Source organism: Mauremys reevesii, linkage group 3 (genome assembly GCF_016161935.1).
Source record: "Mauremys reevesii isolate NIE-2019 linkage group 3, ASM1616193v1, whole genome shotgun sequence".
NCBI lineage: Eukaryota > Metazoa > Chordata > Testudines > Geoemydidae > Mauremys > Mauremys reevesii.
In genome coordinates, this window is record NC_052625.1 from 128,931,324 (window position 1) to 128,954,656 (window position 23,333).

General features: G+C 43.4%; 1 protein-coding gene across 3 annotated transcripts in view; it reads left to right on the forward strand.

Moving 5' to 3' along the window:
* Nucleotides 1-23,333, forward strand: part of SCML4 (Scm polycomb group protein like 4) — a 117,184-nt gene that overhangs the window by 52,285 nt on the left and 41,566 nt on the right. For all 3 annotated transcript variants that reach the window (XM_039531703.1, XM_039531705.1, XM_039531704.1), the window contains 3 exons: nucleotides 4,348-4,559; nucleotides 18,250-18,379; nucleotides 22,140-22,340. In XM_039531703.1, coding sequence (XP_039387637.1) covers nucleotides 4,359-4,559; nucleotides 18,250-18,379; nucleotides 22,140-22,340 — 532 coding nt within the window. In that variant the 5' untranslated portion in view covers nucleotides 4,348-4,358. The remainder of the gene's footprint in view (nucleotides 1-4,347; nucleotides 4,560-18,249; nucleotides 18,380-22,139; nucleotides 22,341-23,333) is intronic.

Here is a 23,333-nt window from a genome sequence, read left to right on the forward strand (position 1 = left end):
TGCTGCTTGAGCGCCCCTGAGCCTGGGGCCAAAGGCTGCAGAACCTGCCAAACTCCCAACAAATTAAACAATATAAACACAAACATACATAAATATCCCAACAACAAATATAAATAATACAGTGGGTACCCCAGGGGTACTGGACAGGCATACCCCCGAGGACCCTGGGCCCCCCCAAAAATGGCAGCCCCACAGGCCCCTCTCAGTATCCAGGGGGTCAGTACAAGGGCCAGGTTCAGTATCCAGGGTTCCGTTTCACCTACAACCACAAACCGGACCTGAGCCCCCTACCACCCACCCCACCTACTCCCCTAGGCCCAAGCCCTCTAGCAGGCAATAAGTCTGATGCTAGCAAAGAAAGAAACTGAGTCAAGCAAATTCAAACACCAGGAGGAAGGAGACACCACAAACAGGACTAAACACAAACACCAAACAAAAACCATTTGGCAAAAATTAACAAGTTAAGTCCAATCACCCCAAAGTCCACCTCCCAACCAGTCCCAATCAGTCTCCAAGTCAAAGCACCCCCAGAGTCCAGTTCAAAAGTTTATCACCCCAAAAAAGTTTAACCCAGCCTGGGTACCCTGGCGGGGGTGCACACCTGGGCACCAAGGACACTAAGGCCAAGGGGGGTCGTGGGCCTGGAGGGCTGCCTGCTTCTTCACCTGCCACTGCACCAGCCACCCCGCAGCCGCTCTCCCAGCAGACCGCGCTCCCAGCAGACCGCCAACCCCCGCCCCCAGCCGCCCCCCCCCCGCCGCTCTCTGCCACACTGTTCCATGGCTGCTCTGCTGTGCCTGCAGGCTGCTCGCTCTGCCAGCTGCTCTGTAGGATAGATCTTCAGCTTCTCCCTCGCCAACACAGCACTGCTTGGCTCTTAGCTTAAGCTTAGCTCTTTTAGTGATTTCAGCTCTAGTGATTTCACCCTTGTAGAGGAGCCCGCCCCATGTTCAGGTCAGTAACCAATTCATGGACTCAGTAAAGGATGGAAGGATAAAAAATTATTGCTCTTTTAACAGTGGAGAGGGAGGAAGAGGAGGAAGTGTTCCAGGCCAGGCCAGGCCCCCACCATCACCATCACACACACCAGTCCCCAGCTCTCTCCCTTCACTGGGTTTGGAACCCCCCCCCCCTGTTGGCAAGTACTTACTATTTAATTTGAGTTGAGTTGAGTCAAAAGCAGTCTCATAGTTCCTCATTCACATTCACATAATTAAGGTTTTTTTTCCTTTTTCCTTCCCAACCAAAGAAATTGGGGGATTCACTGGTGTGAAAAGAAATTCATGCTGCATGCTGCTGTGTGTTATGCTAAGTGAAGTGGGTTTACAAAAATGCATGCAAATTCAAATTCCTTTTTTGCCCTCATAATGTGTGTACCACAGAGTCAGGGTAGGGCTCATCCTGACTCTGCTTACAAGTACCTGGGCTTTAGAGCGAGGTTCTTGGTGATGGACTTCATGGCAATGCACCAGGGGCAGGCACATGTACATATTGTACAAAAACATACAAACTGGTGTTGTCAAGATGACACACTTGTATAATTGCATACCCTGCCATTTGGTTATGCCAGGGGTAGGCAACCTATGGCACGTCTGCCAAAGACAGCACATGATTTTCAGTGGCACTCACACTGCCTGGGTCCTGGCCACTGGTTCGGGGGGCTCTGCATTTTAATTTAATTTTAAATGAAGCTTCTTAAACATTTTAAAAACCTTATTTACTTTACATATAACAATAGTTTAGTTATATATTATAGACTTATAGAAAGAGACCTTCTAAAAACATTTAAATGTTACCGGCACGCAAAACCTTAAATCGGAGTGAATAAATGAAGACTCGGCACAGCACTTCTGAAAGGTTGCCGACCCCTGGGTTATGCCTTGTGTGGAACACCCTACAGCTTCTATTGTACTTTACTGCTTGGGTCCTAGAAACAACAGTTTTAGGAGCTTTAGAAATGCCTAAGGTAGGTAGATAAATACAGAAAAAGTTCAATAGTGAGGATCCTTTGACTTACAAAGTCAATTTGTTCTCTGAATGTACTCAATATAGTCATGTAAGAAAGGTTTCTTTGGATCATATTGACTGTACTGGCTTATTGTTACCTGAATCCATTCACATATTATTTCTCACTTAAGAAGTTTATTCCTTTAAAATGTCAGCTCGTCATTTGCATTCACTCCAGGTGATACATACCTGGACTATAACTTCATTGAGCCGGTTATTGCTGTATCAGACGTCCACTGAACAGCGTTTTGTATTCAAATAGAAGACAAAGGTTGGAGTGCAAAGGTTGGAGTGGGGATGTAAGGGCTAAACTAAAGCCCAGTGAAGTCAAAGGAAAGACTCTCTATGGGCATCTTTCCATTGGCTCATGGAGTCTCTCCATTGACTTCAGTGGGTTTTGGATGAGGCCCTTATTCCCTGTCATTCTGTCCTTTCCCATAAATGAACAAATACATATGCAATGTACAAACCCGTGCTACTTTAGGTTTCTAATTGCCTGAGAGTCTCCTCTGTGAAGTATTATTTTTTCAGTCCTTAGAAAAAGCAAACTAAAAAGAAAAAACTAACTTTTTTGTGCCAAACGTTTATGTCTGTGTCTGTGAGTCACACCCAGAATGTTGATATGCTTCATCTTCTGTTTCCTTTCCTTGGAAACCACCTAAGATGATCTGAAATCTCAAGAAGAATTTTTGTTTTGGGTGGCAGTAGAGGATCAGAAGGCATCATTCAGAAAGCATCACAGTAAAAAAAAAAAACCATACACTGTATAAGAAGGAAAGAAAGAAGCTGTGGTGCTCAAGATACACAGAACCTTCCCATTTGACTCATGCTATGTTCAACCTGCTGCTTTTAACCCAGCCTCTGTGCAAGAACAACCTGCATATACAGAGGAGACTTTGACTTTGTGTGAAGATAAGATTTACACATTAGGTTTCCACATAGCTCCTGAGTTAGCATTGTTCATCTAGGGAGCCTAACTGCACCATCCCTGGCCCCTCTGTATTAAACACTCTATATTTATCATACAGCATTTGCTTTGCTCTGGTGTGTGGCATCTACCATTTGCTTGAGAGTGTTGGGCAGCTGGTGTTAAGCACTAATGACTTGTTGACTGGTCTGCAAATCTTACAGTACGTCATGGGTCTGTTCAAGCTGAGCAAGTCCCCATCGTTTTATTAAAAGATTGTTGTTAACCTGTTTAAAATAAATATATTTTTGTGTGGTGTTGGGGGCTTTTTGTTTTTCTGATCCAGTAATAAAAGCAACAAAAAAAGTACAAATAAATGCAGAAATGAGAGTCTTGTTTGTCAAACCTTTTGATGAGGCAAAATATTTTTTAACCTCCATGATATATTGAGCCCTACTCTTGCAAACACTTATTACCAGGCATACTGTTCACTATTGTAAATAATCCAATTGAAGTAAGTGGGTCTACAGTACTACATCAGCCGTAACCATTCAAATCATGAACCAGGTCCCCAAAATCATGAGATTTCTTTAAATAATTTGGAAGGGGTTCTTTTTAATTGCCTTCTGCTTTCCTAGCCATGCACTTGGAGCACATTTTCAGGCTTTTCTCTGCTACCATGAAGGCTAGAAATATAGTTTTAACAATGAAAGCTGGGATTCTCATTTTATCACTTGCCTCAGGGAGTGGGGCTTTAAGAAAACCACCAGATATTATGAGAATCATGGTAAAAGCACAAGAGTTGGCAACACTGCATTACTAACCAGTGATGGGAGGAATGGGACCTGAATTTGTAGTCCAGAAAAACAAATGGCTGGACAAATATATGAAAATTCAACGTTTTCATTGGGTTTTCACATCTTTTGTTAGTGTTTTTTTGCCAGAAGCGGTGAAGAATCTTTTTTATTCCCTCAATATTTTGCATATGTTTGTACACTTACTTTGTTCATTAAAAGCTGGATGAGAGAATATGGGCTAGATTCTGCTCCATTAAACCTGCTCAACTCCATCGGCTTCACGGAGTTGTGGGGGAGTGACAAAGCATGGTGACAAAAACCTGCTTATTGAAGTTCAGTAACAAATGCTAGAAAAATTGTAGAGAGTAAATATTTAACCATAATAGTGGGAAATTGCCTTTCTTTAGCATACAACCCTCAGTCCCAATCTTACACTCTTCACTCCTGGGAGTAGTTCTTGCACATCAGGTAGTCCCATTCGAAGTCAGTGGCACAACTTGCTTGAGTAAGGGTTGCACTAAGACAAAATAATAAAGTGAAAAAATTGCTGTGTCTTTCGCAGGGTTTGAAAAATTATTTTCAATGTAAACAACAAAAAATGCTTGGTGTTTTTTGTTGTTGTTTGTTGATTTGTAGCTTCTCTGCAGATGAGTCACTTGTCCTCGCTGCCTCCAAGACTGGATACTGTTGACATGCAGTCTCCAAGAATACCTGGTAGAAAACGAGGAAGACCCCCACTCCATTCTACGCCGATGAAAATGGCTGTTCACAATCTCTATTCAGCACCGTCTGGTTCCTTGCCAGTAGTGAAGATCCCAAAGAAGAGAGGAAGAAAACCCGGGTACAAGGTACATATGCTCAACCCTGTCACTCCCCAGGTTCCTTTGCCATTAATGATTGTGCCTGATGCTTTAGGATAGAGTACAATAGATATGAAATTTGAAATTTAAGATAAATGCATCAAAGGCCTTTGTGGTGCAATGCAATAATAGAACAAGAACTAAGCTTCTCTTCAAGGAATTCATCAAACTGATTTAAAAAATGGGGGAAAATTGCAAAAATGTTGAAAATGTTTTCATTTGGAAGTATTTGAAAATAATCTATTTTTCAAAAAAAAATTGTGAAATTTTATCCACATTTTTAGTGTTCTGATTTTTTTCTTCCCTTACCCACTTACTTTTCTTTATCAACGAAAAAGAAAAAGAATGAGAAAAGAGGGAAAAATGGGAAATTGGGTGAAAAAATAGAAGTTTTCATTAAAATAACTTGAAATTTTGTAGAAATTGATTTTTAAAAAAGAAATGTGTATTTTTGGAGAAAAGGCCGTTTTTCGATGACATTTCTTTGTTTGAAAAATTGTGATCAGCTCTCAATGCAATTTACAGCTAGGGTTCCAGGGGAGTGCACTGACAAATCTCAGAGAATTTGGAGTTTAGAGTGTTCCCAGACTGAGACTCCTGAAGATGGAGTTTGTCTCTATCCACAAGACGATATCAGCACAGGCAGGAACAGAGCCAGCTTCCTCAGGCTTCAAACCTGACCTGGAGGAACCTCTTCTAGGAATAGAAGGATAGTTCACTTTCACTCTCCATGCCTTCAGCTTCTCTGCTGAGGCTGCCAGCTCTGCTGGTAGTTTGTGTCATGGGGACAATTGCCAAGTCGCAATTGAACTAAGACCACAGACTTCATTTAATCCAGGTGAGGAGAAAAGATTTAAAACCTGTTGCTGGTAGTGAACTGGAACATTATGCCTTAGGGTATGTCTACACTAGAATCATAAGTCAGCCTATATTAGGTAATTACAGCCACCTCAGTATTTACTGCAGTGGTGCATGTCCTCACTAACCTCTTTGGGTCTGTGGTGTGCATCCTCACCAGGAGCACTTCCACTGACCTAAGAGGTGCAGTGTGGGGAGCTGAGAGCCCAGGCTTTCAGTTCTGTTGGCAGCTAAGCCTGGCTGCTCCACAGGCTCCCAGTGGGCTGGCTGCCCTCCTGCCCTCTGCTCCCCGTCCCTGCCAGGAGGAAGCCACCCGGGGCTTCTCACTCTGACTCCCAGCTGGGAACGGGGTCTAGCTGCCCAGCTCTCCAGGGGAGTGGGGACAGCTGGGCTCTAGCCACCCAGCTTTCTTGTCAATTTCACAGCTTTGATGTAAGTAACGCAGTGTCTACACAGATGCTGCCTCACCCTAGCTAACTGACATATGCCCTACGCCTCTCGTGGAGGTGGAGTTATGATGTCGCTGTAGTAATATAATTGTCTGGGTAATATATAATTAGGTCGACGTACACTGCCTTGTAGTAACCTAACTATGTAGTGTAGACCAGGCCCTAGTGAGGACAGCCTCATCTTTAGTTCTTGCTATGAAGACAGAAGACCAAATTCTGCGCTGAATTGGGGGTGAGGGGATTTGGGCTGCTGGTGATTACCAGATGTAGGTCTTTATCTCTTCTTCTGCCAAGGAAGAAGCTGCATATTTGTAGCTACCCACCAAGCTGCACAGTGGGAAGAGCATGAATAAGGTGTTGTGGCAAGGAAAATGTATCCTGAAGAGTAAAATGAGCTATTTAGTTAGGTGGATGTTGTTGGCAGCAGATTGCTCTGTTGTTTTCTCAGTGAATTTTTGAAGGCAGGCAGGTGTATAATGCATGTTTGTTATTCCTGTTACTTTATTTTACCCAGACAATTATAGATATGCAGCCTGTTTCTGAAAGATTGCAAATTGCCAAAAGTTAGAAAATAATAAACTGCTAAAGATCCTAAACAGAAAATACAGTGACTCCTGTGAACAGGTAGGGCCTTTTCCAATCTTCTTTAAAACAAAGCCCACATGCTGGTTAAGTCTCTTCCTGGGAAACTCTTCTTGTGCCATCCTCTTCTGGGATTTTGTCTTAACAAATACATTTACAATAATGTAAGGTTCACCTCAAGCTTTCTTTCCAGGTCTGGCTGCTTCTCGAGCTCCCACTTCAGGGCTGCTCAGCCCTCACCTTACATTCTCTCTGCTCAAGCTGCTTCCGCTTTTCTTATATCTGGGTGGGGTAATGAGCCACTTGGCTCTGTGAGTCAGGAGAACCCACTCAATCCTTTCTGAGCACAGCCAACAAATGATAACAGGACCAGGTAACACTGCTAGCCTGTTACACCTATGCACCAAAGATCCCACCTACAGTAGGAAATCCTTTGTCTTCTACGCCTCCCCAAGGCTTCCTGAATAATGTTATTCAACCTCTCATTACATGTGCCTCTTCTGTTATTTAACACTGAGACACCTCAATCAAGCTGGGGCCCCATTGTGCCCCATGACAATACCTGCTCTGAAATGCTTACAGTCTAAGGCACCAGCGGCCTGATCCATACCCCATTGGAAGGATTCCTGTTGACTGCAGAGCCCAGTTCAGAAAGGACTTAAGTATATGCCTAACATTGAATTCAGTGGGACAACTCATGTGCTTAAAGTTAGACACGTGCTTAAGGGTGTTACCGAATCAGAACCTAAAAGAGGGAAAGGAAAGATCTGGAAGATCTGTACCCTCTGCTACTGCTTGCCTACTGCCTTCTGTCAGACCTCACCAATGTTTGATGTGAGGGCTTGAGGGCACCGTGGTGCATTGACTCCTCATAGGGTCCTCTTCTAGCCACAGGTGCCCAGCCAGAAGCAATCAGCCGTGTGCTGTGCTGCCTGTTGCTCAGACCCAAGGTTGCAGGAGGCTGCCCTCAAACCACAGGGCCTGGCAAAAATCCAAGCATCATGCCTTAATCTGAAACTGCCTGGTTTTAGGGCTCCCCCCGTTTGATGCCCCCTCTTATCCAGTCTCCTCCCTCTCTGCCATGTTCTACCTTGTTCCTATGGCTATGAGAGGCTAGATAATATTTAGTCCTGCCATGAGTGCAGGGGACTAGACTAGATGACCTCTTGAGGTTCCTTCCAGTCTTATGATTCTATGACACCTTCCTCGTCTTCCCCATCCATCCATGTTGCCCTCCCTTCCCAGGATTTACCTTACTAGATGTGGAGAATTTTCTCCTTCCTCCCATATTAATCTTACTATAGCACCTTGCACCATCTCTAGTGCCTCTCTCTCCGTCAACTGATACTTTCCCCTTCCTTTGCTGTCTTCTCCCTGCCCTCACCATGCATCCAACACCTGATTTTTCACTGTCCCCTCATGCGATTGATTCAGATTTTTAAGTGGCCATCCAGAGTTCCGGGTGCTGCACGCACACACACACACACACACACACACACACACACACACACACACACACACACACACACACACACACACACACACACGCACACACACACAAAACGGATTCACCAATGGCTAGAGGACATCTCCCAAGTCCTGTACCCAGTTCCCATAAAAAATGTTCCCATTCACCTTTTAAGATTTCACATTAGTAACATCCTTGTGAATAATGTAAGAGAATGACAAAGTAGCATTAAACACACATCAAGCTCAATTACAGGCTTTGGTGTCTGCTATGGAAATACTGAAGGATTCTATAGTAACCATCCAAAATACTGTAGCAACATTATTACAAGTAGCAGTGTTTTGAACAATTACTGTAAGGTGTTGTGGCTTACTTATTTTAATACAGGATAGCTAGCCATTTTCCAATACACTACTTATTGTTTTATTTAAGAGTTATTATTTATGTGGTACCAAAAGGGTGCATAATAAATACCATTGTATTATGTCAGTACACTGGAACTGGAACTTTTTTATTGTTTTATGCTAAGTATTTATTAGTAGCAACATTTGCACCCTTGCAGTACGTTTATACCAAAAATCTCCAAATGCTTTCCAGTGCTTCGATAATAATAACTCTGCTTTACAGATGGGAAACTGAGTCACAAGCTGATTAAATTATTTGCCCAAGTATCACAACAAGTTTGTGTGCAGAATTGGAAACAGAACCCAGGTCTCCTGCTGCTACCACTACACTAGCTGGCTCCCATTTCTTAGTACTGTAGCATTGCGTTTCAACTTTAATCTGAAAATGTTCTGGAGAATCTGTTTCTTCATCCTAGTCCTTCCCCTCCTCAGACTGTAGTTTTACCAAATACAGAACACTTTCAGCAAAGAGAAGGAAACAATAACAGGATCTGAAACAATGGAACTGCAAAGTGAGTAGCAGTGGCACTGCAATTAGGAAATATATAATGTAGCCAATCCAAATGTTTTAAAAAATTGGATCTTCAATGCCTCCAACCCTATTGAAGAGAGAGTTTTGTCCCCAAGAGATGTAAAGCATTGCTGCAGCCAAAAGAAATCAAATAGACTTATTTCAAATCATCTTTATGTACTGATTCTCCAAGGCATTGAGCGCTCTATTTATTACACGTATTTGTCTGGCCTGCATCACTGCAGCAAATGTGCACCACACCATCTTTAATGTATTTATACTCACAACACTGCTGTGAAGTAGGGAAGTGCCAATATGCCCATTTCACAGATGGGAAGCGGAGGCACAGAGAGGCTACGTGACTTGCCCATGATCACACAGATGGCCTCTGGAGGAACAGGGAATTGCACCTGGGTTTCCTAAGTTCTAGACTAGTGCCTTAGCATTCCTTTATTTCTCCTTCCAATCTCCATTCACTTGCGTGGGAGTTGAGGAGTCTCATTACTCTATCCAAGTCCTCAGCACTTTCCACGCAGTGACACCTTCAGGGACAGATCCTTAGCTGTATAAATTATCATAGGCCCATTGATCTGCTCCTCCATTCTGACTGAGCATCAATAAGAGTTTTACATAATTAGCAGAGGATGGTCTGGCAAAAAACATTCCCTCTCCTGGGTCTCAGTGGCTCCACATTTGCTGGCAGCATTAGGAGAAGAAAGAAAAGCAATGAATTGGAGATCATTCATTATTTATGGGATCTGCTTTTACGCAATCATTTCTGGCCTCCAGTGTGTGTGACTGGCATCTTTAGGGACAATGCTATTTCTTGATGTGGGAAGGACAGAAATAAGATGTCTTTTTCTAGCTGCTGGCTTAAGTTTCTGAAGTTGACATTCACAATTGGTAACATTCAACACATCTGGCCTCGTGCTATTTATTTGCTTTATAGGATTTGCACACCAAAGCAATGTTTCTGCTTAGACTCTGTGTATACGATGTCCTCTGCTGAAGTGCGCAGCTCTCAATAAAAACACACTCTGAGCACCAGTCAAAGATTACATCTTGTGATGCGTAGCTCTCGCTTGATTTAATTAGCTCTCAAATTGTATGACTTTCTGATACCATGAGACTTCTATGCATTTTTAAAAGCGACTCCATGCCCAAATGGCAGACAACCAACTCTATATAGCAACCAGCGAGTTGCATTATTACAGAACAGATGGACAAATGCTTTCTGAATTTTAGCAAACTATGAATTTACAGTCTGGATTCAAATATATTTTTGACTGAGATTTGAACAACAAAGACATTTTATCATACACAATATAGAACCTAATGACCCATGGACTTTTTTTTTACATAGACAGCTATTTCTTTTTAGTATCAACGTGTTTCAAAAGTCCCATGCCCCATGTCAACATGCCCCATCATCAAGTGAGATTTTCTCCCCGAGACACTGCTCCTTCTGCATCGCTCTTGTTCTAAGATTTCATCAGATGTTTTCCTCCTGTTCTAAACTCTTTTTCTTTCTCATTGCGATGACTATTGCCGTAAATTCATATCTCAAACAGGTTCTGGTATGTCTCACCTTTTTTTGCCCTTGATATATTGCCCTTTCACTTCACCGGAACAAGTACCCTGTTGGGTGCAGTCTCTATGTACTGCTGTCCTAGTCACTGTAGAAACATATCAGAAGTGATGTCTCAGCTACATTAAATCTCCATCCTTAGAGTTTTTTAAGGCCTGGCTTGACAAAGCCCTGGCTGGGATGATTTAGTTGGGGTTGGTCCTGCTTTCAGCAGGGGGTTGGACTAGATGACCACCTGAGGTCTCTTCCAACCCTGATATTCTATGATTAAAGCTGTGATGCAACTCATGACAAATGATGGAATGAAGTGTTAACGCTGACACTTGACCCATAACTCATTCCAGGTCCATGGATGTTACTATAGTATATGGTAGGGTATGTTTCCAGTATGGCTGAGTGAATGACTGATTTTTATAGGAGGCTTGGGGGGGAGGGGTCACAGACCTAACCAAATAATTTGATTAAAAATTTGGTTCAGTTTGAAGTGAAACTGAATTTTTCTTGTTTTTCTTGCTGAAATGATAAAAAAAATCATTTAAGGTTGAATTAAATGTTTTCTTTGACCTGAAACAAATGTTTTTCAGATTTTTGCTTGATGTCATTTTGGGGGTATTTTTCATCCTTTTTATTTGCTTGTTTGTTTTAAAGAGAGTAGTTAAATTTCAAAATGAAACATTTTGAAACAAAAAGTCAAAAAGTTGTGTTTCAAAATGGCTGAAACACATTGTTTTGACTTTTGAAAGAAATCTTTTTTTCCTGTACAAAATTATTCACCTGATTAAACCTCAAATTTGCAAATAGTTTTGGCCTCCGAAAAACACACTTTTCATCTAATTTACTATTCACTGAAAAAAATTCTCCTAGCTCTAGTTTTCATTACCTTCTAGTTGAAGGCCTCTGGAAATATCTCTAGCTTGTGTAACAAGCGTGGGCCCTGATCCCACAGTCAGATTTACAGAGGTGGACCCTTGATCCTACTTTGTCAATGAGCCCCATTGACTTCAGGAAGCCTCCACGTGGGAACAGGTACCACCTTGGGGAACCAGTTGCAGGATTACAGCCGTAGAGCCCAGTTCTGCAACCTTTCGTGATGCTGAGTAGCACTTATTCATGTGTATGATCTCATTGAAACCAACAGGACAACTCATGAGTATAAGTACTACTCAATGTGTGGCAAAGTTGCAGAAATAGGCTCTTGCTATTACTTAGAAGGGGGTATAAATTTGTTTCCCTTATTCTTCAAAGAGTAGGAATTCCTAGAGGAAAAATGTGTCACAGAAATGTCCCAAGTGAACGCCAGAAGTTTAGGGAGGATGGTCCCTCATTAAGGGTTCTGGACTGAGAGTCAGGAGACCCAGGTTTAATTCTCCGCTATGCCACAGCCTTCCTGCGTGACCTTGGGCAAGTCACTTAGGGTAACACTTTCAAAGATACCAAAGTGACTTAGCAGCCTAAATTCCATTTTCAAAAGCCATTTAAGAGCTGAAGTCTCACTGAAAGGCAATGGAACATAGGGTATGTTTACACTGCAATTAAAAACCTGTGACTGGCCCATGCCAGTTGGCTCAGGCTGCAGGGCTGTTTAATTGTAGTGTAGACATTTGGGCTCAGGATGGAACCCTGGCTCTAGGACTCTGCGAGGTGGGAGGGTCCCAGAGCTCCAGCTGCAGCCTGAGCCTGTAGGTCTACACTGCAATTAAACAGCCCCTCAGCCCGAGTGCAAATCAGGTGAACCACAGCAGTCTAATTGCAATGTAGACATACCCTAAGGCTTCTAATTGCCTAGATCACTTTTGAAAATGGCACTTAGACTCCTAAGTCACTTAAGCATTTTTTAAAATGTTACCCTTAGTCTCGCTGTGCCTCAGTTTCCCATCTGTAAAATAGGGATAATAGCACTTCCCTACCTCAGAGAGGAGTTGCAAGGATTGTGAGGTGCTCAGATACCATGGCTGGGAGGGCATATAAGTACTTAAGATAGATAGACAGACTGTTGACAAAATAGACCACATGCTTTTGTATGTGTAGACTTTTTAGGTGAAATCTTGACCCCAGTGAAGTCAACGATAAAACTCCCTCTGATTTCTATGGGGACAGGATTTCATCCTTTGTGTACAAAGGACCCAGTCCTATAAAGCTAAACGTCCATTGGTTTCAACTGGTCAAATCCTGACCTCGTTAAAACCAATAGCAAAACATTAGCTCCATCCCCTGGCAAAGCTTTGGAAAATTTGTTCCTATGTACTGAACATTAGTAACAATACGTATCTTGGGCCAGAGCCTCAGCTATGTCTTTGTTGTGCTTGCTCATGTGAGTGGGCCAGAGGAGGGGAGCATAGTGCAGGTGGCTTTCTGGCAGCAGCACACGCTGGAGAAGTCTGAAGCCTGCTCTAATCCTTATAGGCTGAGTTGGTTCAGGATCCATTGAAGCATTCTACATTGTAACAGAGAATCTGCCCAGAAAACTAAGAATGCCGTCCCTCTCTTTCGGTCTTAATTCTCAGCATATGGTGGCATAAGTAATGGGTTAGCTATATTAATAAAACACCCCGTGACTCAACCCAGTGCCTTTCTTTAAGGCTAAATGTACAGTACCACTTATGTAAAATGCTCACTGACATCAATGACACTTATGCGTGAATAAGAAATATATGATCGGGGCATGGATCTAATTTACATACCGTATCATTCATTGGATTGGTTTAACTACTGAACAGCCTGCCCCTGAATCATTTGCTCTGACGTTTCCACTACCCCGTTGTCATAGTGGTTGGGGCATGGCTAGCTATATTCCCACAAATCATTCATGAGCTTTTCATTTTGACTCTGTGCATAAAACATATCTGAATGATTTACAGGCAGGATTTTCCATATATTCTACACCATTTCAACACATTTGCTCTGACTGTGTGGCTCACTCTGTTTTTCATTTTTCTTCCACATCTGCCCTATTTTCTTCACAAACTCACAGTCCATCATGGGTTCGGTTAGATTTCCAATAGAACAGAGTCAGCCCAAGATAAGAAGAGTGTTGGTATTAAATATTCAGAGACTCATGGACAGCAATAACTCAGACTGAGATAGTCAGTCTCCAAAGGCATTTAAGCTTCAGCAGCACTGTTACTATGTCATCTCCTGTAATCCTGCCATTACTTTATTATGGTCTAAATATAAAATTTCCCCCTTCCTTCCCCCCTAGAAGTCGCATTTATTTGTACTTGGATGCTTTAGTGCAAATTTAGATTTGCAGAAAACTGTTTACTAAAACTGAAAGAAGAGGCTTCCAAACTAGAGAGCTCTCAGCAGTCTGGTACCCTGTTTATTTGCTCTTGAGCACTATCCTGACCTGCACCGACTAGGATGAAGATGCAAAAGAAAACTTAAAAGAAGGCCAAGAATGTGCCACTAAAGACGCATAAGGTGACAGATCTGCAGTGCTCACAAAGGGCTCCTGTTAAAGTGATTCAGGAGACTTGAGTTCTTGAGGGGACTAGTGTGTGTGAGTCAAGTTTGAGGCCAGCCTGCTGTGAGGACAAGGCACTAAGGACAAACAGCCAAACCACAAATAAAGTACCACTTTCAGGTGCCTCTTCTCCAAAACAAAAACAAACAAACCAGATCAGACAGAATAGGGTTGCCAACTCTCCCGGATTGGCTGAGAGTCTCCTGGAATCTGAATTGATCTCCCACTGTAACTACTCCGGGAGATTTTAATAGCCACTAAAAGTCCGGTCTGCGGCACAGTGGGACTAAGGCAGTCTCCCTGCCTGTCCTGGCTCCATGCAGCTCCTGGAAGCGACCAGCACATCCCACTGGCTCATAGGTGCAGGGGCAGCCCAGGGGTCTCTGCACGCTTCCCCCACCCCAAGTGCCGACTCTGCAGCTCCCATTGGCCAGGAACCACAGCCAATGGGAGATGTGGGGCAGCACACAGAGCTGCCTAGCTGCCCTGAGCCTAGGAGCTGGACATGCCAGCTGCTTCCGGGAGCTGCCTGAGGTAAGCATCACCCGGAGTCTGCACCCCTCACCCCTCCCACACCTCAACCCCCTGGCCTAGCCCTGAGCCCTGTCCCACACCCAAACTGCCTCCCAGAGCCTGCACCCCAAACCCCTCTCACACCCCTGCCCCAGCCCCAAGTCTCCTCCCACACCCTGCACCCTCTCCTGCACCCCTGCCCCACCCCCAGCCCAGAGCCCACACACCCCCACACCTCAACTCCCTGCCTCTGCCACGTGAAAGTGAGTGAGGGTGGGCGAGAGAAAGAGGGAGAGAGAGAGTGGGAAGCGGGGCCTAGGGGAAGGGGCGGGGCCTCGGAGCTGGGGCATGGCAGGGGCGGGGCAAGGGTGTTTGGATTTGTGCAGTTAGACAGCTGGCAACCCTAACTGAGAGAAGGAGCACAGAACTCCAGCGTGAGGGACCCTGTAAGTTTCATAGCATCAACCCACACTACCACGGATAAACTAACAATTTCACTTTCTGACTTACCACATTTTGCAAACCCCAAACCAGCTCCAGCTTAAGACTTTCCAATGCTTATTCTCCCCGCTCCCACCGCCATTGATTTTAATGGTTTAAAACTCACCAGTGGCTCTGTGCAGACTTTCTCAATTCTAGTTTTAACACCCAAAGGTTCTCTAAGTCTTGAACTGCGCATAATGCTACTAAAGAATGGACCAGAATGAATCACCTGACCTGCCTAGCTCCCTGCAGGCCTGACCTGTGATTGACTTAACATCAGGAGCTGCCATGTTTTATAACCGGATATTGCAGCAAATTTAAAACTGGTGACGGAAATGCTTTTTAAAACAATGAACAATTAGTCTGTGGAGCTCATTGCCACAAGATCTTATTAGGACCAAGAGCTTAGCATGCTTCAGAAATGGATTGAACAATTAGGCCCTGATTCAGCAAAGCACCTAACCAATTCTTAACTTTTAGCATATGTTTAAACCCCCTCTTCCTCCATTGACTTAAGTGCCATTGATCATCTTACTTGTTTATAAACCACCAGGCACCCCTCTAGTACTATATATGGATCATTATTTATCGTAATGAATAATGACACAACTAACATCACAGTAACCCATTTAATCAATGAGCTAGTTGAGCCATGGTACAAAATGCTAATATACAATATTTCATGCCCACACTTGCGCATCCTTCTGCCCCATGAACCTGGAGGTGGGGGGAGTAGGGAATAGTAACTCTGCAATCATCTCATAAGTATTTCAGCTCCTTTGAATGTGCTAGTCAGTCCCATGATTTTGATTTTGCACCAAGGGCCACTAGGAATACCAAATGCAGGGGCTTTTGCTTTGTGTCTTCACAATAGGATTGAATGAAAAGTAATCGCAATCGTATTATTGTTCTATAGTACTACAAATGAGCTTGTCTCTTTCCAGTTAGCAATGAGATGAAGTCCCTGCCTTAAAGAGCTCACAGTCTAATCAGACAACAGAGGGGGCTGGGATACAAGAAAGAGCATAGTGACTGCCTGATGAAGTTTAGATTTGATTTTATTAGGTATATATTGTATCAAGCATTCTGGAGCAAGTGCCCCTTGAGGGAAGGACTAGGTTTTATAAACCTCATGAAGAAATGTTTTTTAAGGAGGGAGGATTGGCTGTATGGCAGGCTGGGTCAGGTAGATAGTTCCAACAGAAATTGCACCAGCTGCAACAATGAGTTGTTTTTTTAATTGAGAATATAAAAATATTTGCTTGGGGGGGAGGTGGTGTGGCTCAATCCTTGGCCTGGGATTCAGGAGATATGGGTTCTAGTCCCAGCTCTGCTTCTGGGTGACCATGGGCCAGTTGCTTCCTTTCTTTGTGCCTCAGTTTTCTCATCTGTAAGAACAGTTGTAAGAACGGTCATCCTAGGGCTTACTGCTGGTCCACCTGTTCCAATAAATAGTTGTCTGACAGTGGCCAGTGCCAGGTGCTTCAGAGGGAATGCACAGAACAGGGCAATTATCAAGTGATCCACCCCTTGTCATCCAGTCCCAGCTTCTACCAATCAGAAGGAGACCCAGAGCATGGGGTTGCATCCCTGACCATCTTGGCCAATAGCTATTGATGCAACTATCCTCCATGAAATTATCTAATTCTTTTTTGAACCCAGCTATACTTTTGGCCTTCACAACATCCCTGGCAATGAGTTCCACAGGTTGGTTGTATGTTGTGTGAGGAAGTAATGAGAATGATACTGCTCTCTTCTGTAAAGTGCTTTGAGACCTACTGATGAAAAGCACTGTATAAGAGCTAGATGGTGGTATTATTACACAACTGAGCTCAAGAGATGCTGAAGCAATAATTTTGCTGAATCAATAATTGGAATGTGTCTGTATTTGGGGCATGATCCAAATACAATGGAAAGACTCTTATTGACTTCAGTGGATTTCAGATCAGATTCCTGATCCAGCTATTTTTACCACCCTGATGAACCGAAGTGGTGGCTGTTTTAGGAATTTGCAACCATTGGCAGATACCCATCTTACCAATAAATTGTTGGACAAGACAAGTCTTTATCAGAGTGTCTGTGTCTCCACAAGATCTTGGTCATGGTTTGGGGTTGCAGCTAATGGTACCAACTTCCTTAGAACCTAAAGGATGCTTTGCACACCTTCGCTGGTTTGAGTGAAGGTTAATAGGCAGCGACATTCCTTATAATGAGTATGGATGTGAAAGTTGTTTAATTTTCCCCAAACCATTGTTCTGTAGCATTCAGTAGTTTGTCCATTAAAAACAAAGAAAAATCAGTTGTAAGAAGAACATGTTGAACTGGCTGATGCAAAATGTGGAATTCACTATTTTATGTGCTGGAGAATAGCCAATATTCAGTCATGTGCTCTTGAAGCTTATCACTATACCAAAAGAAAAAAAAATGAGGGTGATGCTTTCAGGACCCATATATCATCATGCCAGCACTCTTTAATTACAAGGTAACCAGCCATCATTTGATTGGATAGACATTGCCAGGTATTGTAAGGATAATCGCACTGTATTATTACACAGTAAATACTCATGGTGCGTATGGATATGTCTACACAGCAAAAAAAACCCTCTTCCTTTGCCAGCCTTCAGAGCCCAGATTCCAGTCTGAGCCCAGGTTCCAGTCCAAGCCTGACCATCTACACTGCTATATTTAGCCCTGTACGGTGAGACCTGTGAGCCAGAGTCAGTTGACCGGGGCTCTGAGAATCACTGTGGCCGTTCTTGTTTTGCTGTGTAGATGAACTCTTTGTCTCTAAAGCATACCACAAGTTAGCAGGATTACTAAGTGTAACTACGTAGCAATTGACATTTACTAGGTAGTAATAACATGACACTAACCCATAAACCATGTTAAGAGCCAAATCCCGTTTTCATTAGCCTCACTTGAGTCATTGAGTTTTGCACCAGATGTACAGCTGTGTAACTGGGAGCAAAACTTGGCCCTAAATTACTATGTAGATAAAGAGCCCGATTCTCTGCTGCTTTGAGCCTCGCCTAGTTATTTAAACCTGAGTAAAGGGTGTGTAAAATGCGACCACTGTGATTTGTTTGATTTTACACCCATTTTGCTCAAGTGTAAATAAGTACACAATGAAGGTATAATATTGTATCCTGCTACTTAAAGTGTTACTGCTCATTGCAAATCAATGTCAGTTTCTTTCAGTCCATTATCTTTCAAAGAGTGAAAGGTGTCTCTTGACTGGAAGTAAAATGATGCGAGTGCAAATGGCTAATAAATGGGAGTTCAGTGGAAGTGAAACGTGTGGGATACAAATCAAATGCACTGTATATATTTTCATTACCCAAATTGGTTATGTCTTGCAGCTGAAGTCTCGTGTTCTGATGACTCCCTTAGCAATCTCTCCTCCAAGAAGCACACCAGAACCTGATATTAGTTCAATCCCTCAGGATGCAGCTACAATACCCAATTCAGCTGCCCCACAAGCTCTCACCGGTATGTTGAATCAAATGCCGCATTGCAAAGCAGTGGGCAGGTACAGTAGTTTGATACTTGTGCTTTCTATAGCAAACTTAATCCCTGCAAAATGCAGACTGAAGGATTTAGTACGTTTGCCTGCTAAACTGATTGCTAAACACACAGAGCAGAGATGGAGCACGTTGCCTTCTGAGCTGTGACTTTTTATAAGACTGTACATTCAGGAGTGCTGGAACAATTTGTGCAGTGGGGGTGCTGAGAGCCTTTGAAACAAACTCTAAACCCTGTGTATGATGGAAACCAAGCCAAGGGGTGAGGCACCCCTAGTTCCAGCATCTAGGTTTACATTTTGACTGAGTAGTTTGAGGGTTGGCTAAGAGAGTCAGTGGGCCTGATTCTCCTTTGCCCTGCACCTTGTATTGTCATTTCCCCCTGTGCAAAGTTCAGGTAAACAATATAATTCTGATTTTGTAGCATTTTATGCACACTTTGAATAGATGTGAATACCTATACAAGGTACAGAGAAGTGGAGACTCAGGCGCATGTATAGAAGTCCTGCTTCTGTGTTTTTAATCCAGGTTTGGAACAGATCTCAAATCTATTCCCCATGAATAAATATATCAACCTCTCCCATACACTTGCATTTCTAATATCAGAGATGCACCGGCATTGATGAAGCAGTAATTGGAATCAATGGTGTAGTGTGAACCTAAGGCACCTGTTGATTTAATTTTGGGAAAAGAAGAAACTTACATTTCTTGGAGATGGAGGAATGTGATCTAAGGACTCTGGGTCAGATTCTCAACTGGTGTAAACCAGCATTGGTCCATCAACCTCACTTACACTGATTTATACCAGCTGAGGGTCTGGTCCTTTCTGTTTGACAAGGTTTAATGATTTATGGAAAATATGGGCCTGATTCTCTTCCCACTGACGTTGGAGTTATCAGAAGTAACTATTTAAGTCATGTAAGTGAGAGGAGAAGCAGGCCATAATTTGGAGGATGGTGGATTTATCCTGAGACTTCGATACAGAAACAGGTTTGATAATGTTAGATATAAACAAAACCAAAAATCCTCCTTAGCTCAGGCATGCAAAGGAAAAATCTCACTTCTTTTTTGGTAGCATTCTAATAAGAATATAATATTTTGCATTTATTTAGTTCCTTACATTCTGGAACACAAAGTGCTTTACATATATTAAATAACAGAGCTTCATAATACCCTGGTGGGATAGATTTTGCTATTCCTAATTTACAGAAGGGTAAGGAAAGGCACAATGGTGAAGTGACTTCTTCAAGTCTGTGGCACTGCTGGGAACAGAGTTCATGAAACTTGAGCTCCTAAATCAGTGGTTCTCAAACTTTTGTACTGGTGACCCCTTTCACACAGCAAGCCTCTGTGTGCGGCCCCCCTTATAAATTAAAAACACTTTTTAATATATTTAACACTATTATAAATGCTGGATGCAAAGTGGGATTTGGGGTGGAGGCTGACAGCTCACGATCCCTGATATAATAACCTTGTGACTCCTTGAGGGGTCCCGACTCCCAGTTTGAGAACCCCTGTCCTAAATCATTTTATGTCCTTTTGACAAATTCCCTCTAAGTTTCTTAAATGTCAGGAGACTAAATGTTATCCAGGAGACTCCTTCTTCCACCAAATCCTTCTTATTCATTCTTATGACCAAGGATGGGGTGCTGCAAATGACCAAATCCGGTTTTAGGCAAATGAAACAGATCCCAGAGCCAAATTCAGAAACACAAACGCAGATAGAAATCAAGTCTTGATATTCTATTCTATCAGAAAAAAGAACAGGAGTACTCGGGGCACCTTATTTTATCAGAGGTTCCACAATAGTGGATGAATGTTTGGGGGGGTAAGGCAAGGCCCAGGCCAGCCCCCATGGGGGGTGGGGGAGTGCCACCCAGTCCTGCTCTCCTCCCAGCTCTGGCTCCGCCCCCCCAGCTGGAGCCCCAGCTCCTGGCCCTGGCCCTGCCCCCAGCCTCAGCCCCTGACCAGGGCCCGGCCACAGCTCCACACCTGGCCCCGTCCCCAGCCTCGGCCCCTGGCCAGGGTCCCCTTATCCCTGTCTGCGCTCCCCCCCCAACCCCCAAAGCCACAGCCCTGATCCCAGCCCCAGCTCTGGAGGGGGCATGAACAGAGGTAAGGGGGGGGCACGACCCTGAAAAGTTTGGGGACCACTGTATTAGATCTTATGTTGTATTTGGTTAGTAAATCTACAGTCTAAGAGCTCTCCACAGCTCATACACGCTGCTTATATTTTTAACTATATTGCATCTTTCTATGTACAGCACTTTGAAGATATAAAGCACTATGTAGTGTTAAGTATTATTGCTATTATATTCATATTTGCCCAGGATTTATTGCTGGAGTCCTTCCTGTTGTTCAGTACGAGTGGCTATATCATAACCGTTAGAGTGCACTGTGACATTAGCACTAGATTTTCATTATGGTGATGCAAACTGTACATTACTTCCAACATTACACAGCTGTCACCATGTCCTCCACTATGTTTGATATTTGTTGTCACATATCCGATTTCTGTCAGAGGATGATGGTATATTGCCTGGAAGATGACAGCTCTAGCACACTCAGTCAGCTATTATAATATATCTTACTTTAGACTTACCCAGGCCTTGTCTTACTCACCATGGGCTCATCTATAGTCACCCTGAAACTGAGATAACCTCCCGCATGCTTAAACAAGGCTCCTGCTAGCCAGGTGTTAACAAGGATTATCTTGGTATAGCTGGGGCCCCTAACTCCGTTATACATTTTACAAAACGGTGCTGCAGAACGGTTCAATGTGCTGCTGCCTACACACAGTTTTAGTCCCAGCAGTGCCCTCTATTGGGAAGCTACCCATCCAATTACTGTTATCCTTATTCTCTACTTCTCTATTCTAAACATTTGCAATATAAGGGCAAACTTTTGCCCTCGCTCCTCTGAGGGCTTGGGATGGTAGCAGCCGAGTGTGTAGAGTGAACTATTCTGCCTTTGCAGGGTATGATGGCTCCTGAGGAGCTTGGAGGCAGCACAGTCAGCAGTTCACTTCACTTCTGCTTCGGAAAGGCTTAACACGTAAATCTCCCAGACAGTGCCAGTTGCAGGAGAGCAATTTGTGTGCACAGCCCCAGGGCCTAGTCGTGCCCCCACTCTGCCCAGAAATCGCCCTTAGCAACCACCTTTCTGAGGCTTGCATGCATGACCGCCTGAGGTGTACAGATCATATTGCTAGCTGGCCCGCACCCTCTTTCCCATACACAGCCCCACTGCAGATCTTAAATGGTGCAGAGGGCCTTCCTGTGGGGCTTCTAAACTCCAGGCTTAATTTCACTCTAAGTGAGAAACTTTTCACAGTGTCATTGGTCATATGACACAATCAGGAAGAAGCACGTGGCGTTTGAGCTCAGGAGTCTGTGACAGTCTCTGTGAGCTGGCACAGAGACAGAATTTTGCACAGCATGACATTTTTAGTATCGCACATGACTCAGCAGTTTTTTCAGTAACTTCCTTAATTGCAGGTGACTTGTCATCACTTATCAAAATATAATACAGGGCCAATTTCTGCTTGCTTTACTCATCCAATGGGCGTAAAACCAGCAGCATTTAGTAATTTGTGTCACTGCGCATCATGATATTTCACACTGGAAAGGGCTCTTAATTAAATATCATGAAATATACAAAACCAGATAACAGGGTTGGTTGTGATGTGAATATCTTTTAACGACTGTGTTGGGATTTTGTGTCTACAGTCTGCATTTACGTCAACAAACAGGCAAACATGGGGCCATACCTTGACAGGAAAAAAGTGCAACAGCTTCCAGATCACTTTGGCCCTGAAAGACCTTCCATGGTCCTACAGCAGGCAGTTCAGGCATGCATTGACTGCGCACATCAGCAAAAGACTGTCTTCTCACTTGTCAAGCAGGGCTATGGAGGCGAGATGGTGTCAGGTAAAACACTGAAAAAAGGCTTTGCAATAAATCTGAAAGTGCTATAAAATCATAACCTTTCTTTTAAATCTCAAGGTCATATCAGCGTTATTCAAATCATCAGCCCAGCCTCATTTCCTCCCACAGAAGTTAGGAGTAACTCTACTGAAGGCGATGGAATTGTACTGACTTGAGATTAGAATTAGGCCCCAGGTATACAGTATATTGGCGCAAGAGACAACGGTATCTGGTTTTGGAATGCTATGAAGTGATTACAGTTCTTGTAGAACTAGCTTGGAAGCTAGTTCTTGTTATTGACAGAACACATCGTGTGTTTGAAAATGTCATTTGTTTGGCCCAACAAAGCAGCCAGTAAAAATCAAATATCAAAAGCACTTCAATTTCCTGTCTCATTTTTAAATTAGTTTCCCTTTGTCTTCTCACTTTTTTTCCTGGTTCAAGAGTGTTTTTTTAATCAAACAGTGGGAAAAGAAGCAATACAGGGGAAACAAAAGGATTGGACTAACTCGGGCTGTGTATTAAATTTAATTGTACAGTGACACACAGCATTATCCATTTGCTTAAGCTATATGCATTATGGGTGGGTCAAATACTACTCCTAGGTAAAACACCCATTGACTTCATTGGTACAAGATTGCCCTCTGTCTATCCATGGGCCAGATCTGCTCTCAGCCACACCCACGGAACCCCAATGAAGGATAGAGACTAGAATTTGGGTCCATGTCTGGGGCAGCTGAGAGCAGAGATCACTGTGAACCGAAGGCTTAGCATGAATACTTTTTATATAGCAGGAGGTTTGGGTTGTTGCTTTGGAACAAGGGAATAAAATAAAAATAATAATTTTCAAATGAGCTCCTGAAGATAGAGAGCTGCAAGCAAGCAGCAAGGCTGAAATCACTCGGATCTAGTCCTACCTGCATTGCAAGGACCACCCCAGCTTTTTCCTACCATTGAGACTCTCCCTCTGCTTTGTGACCTACAGCTCTGTCCTGC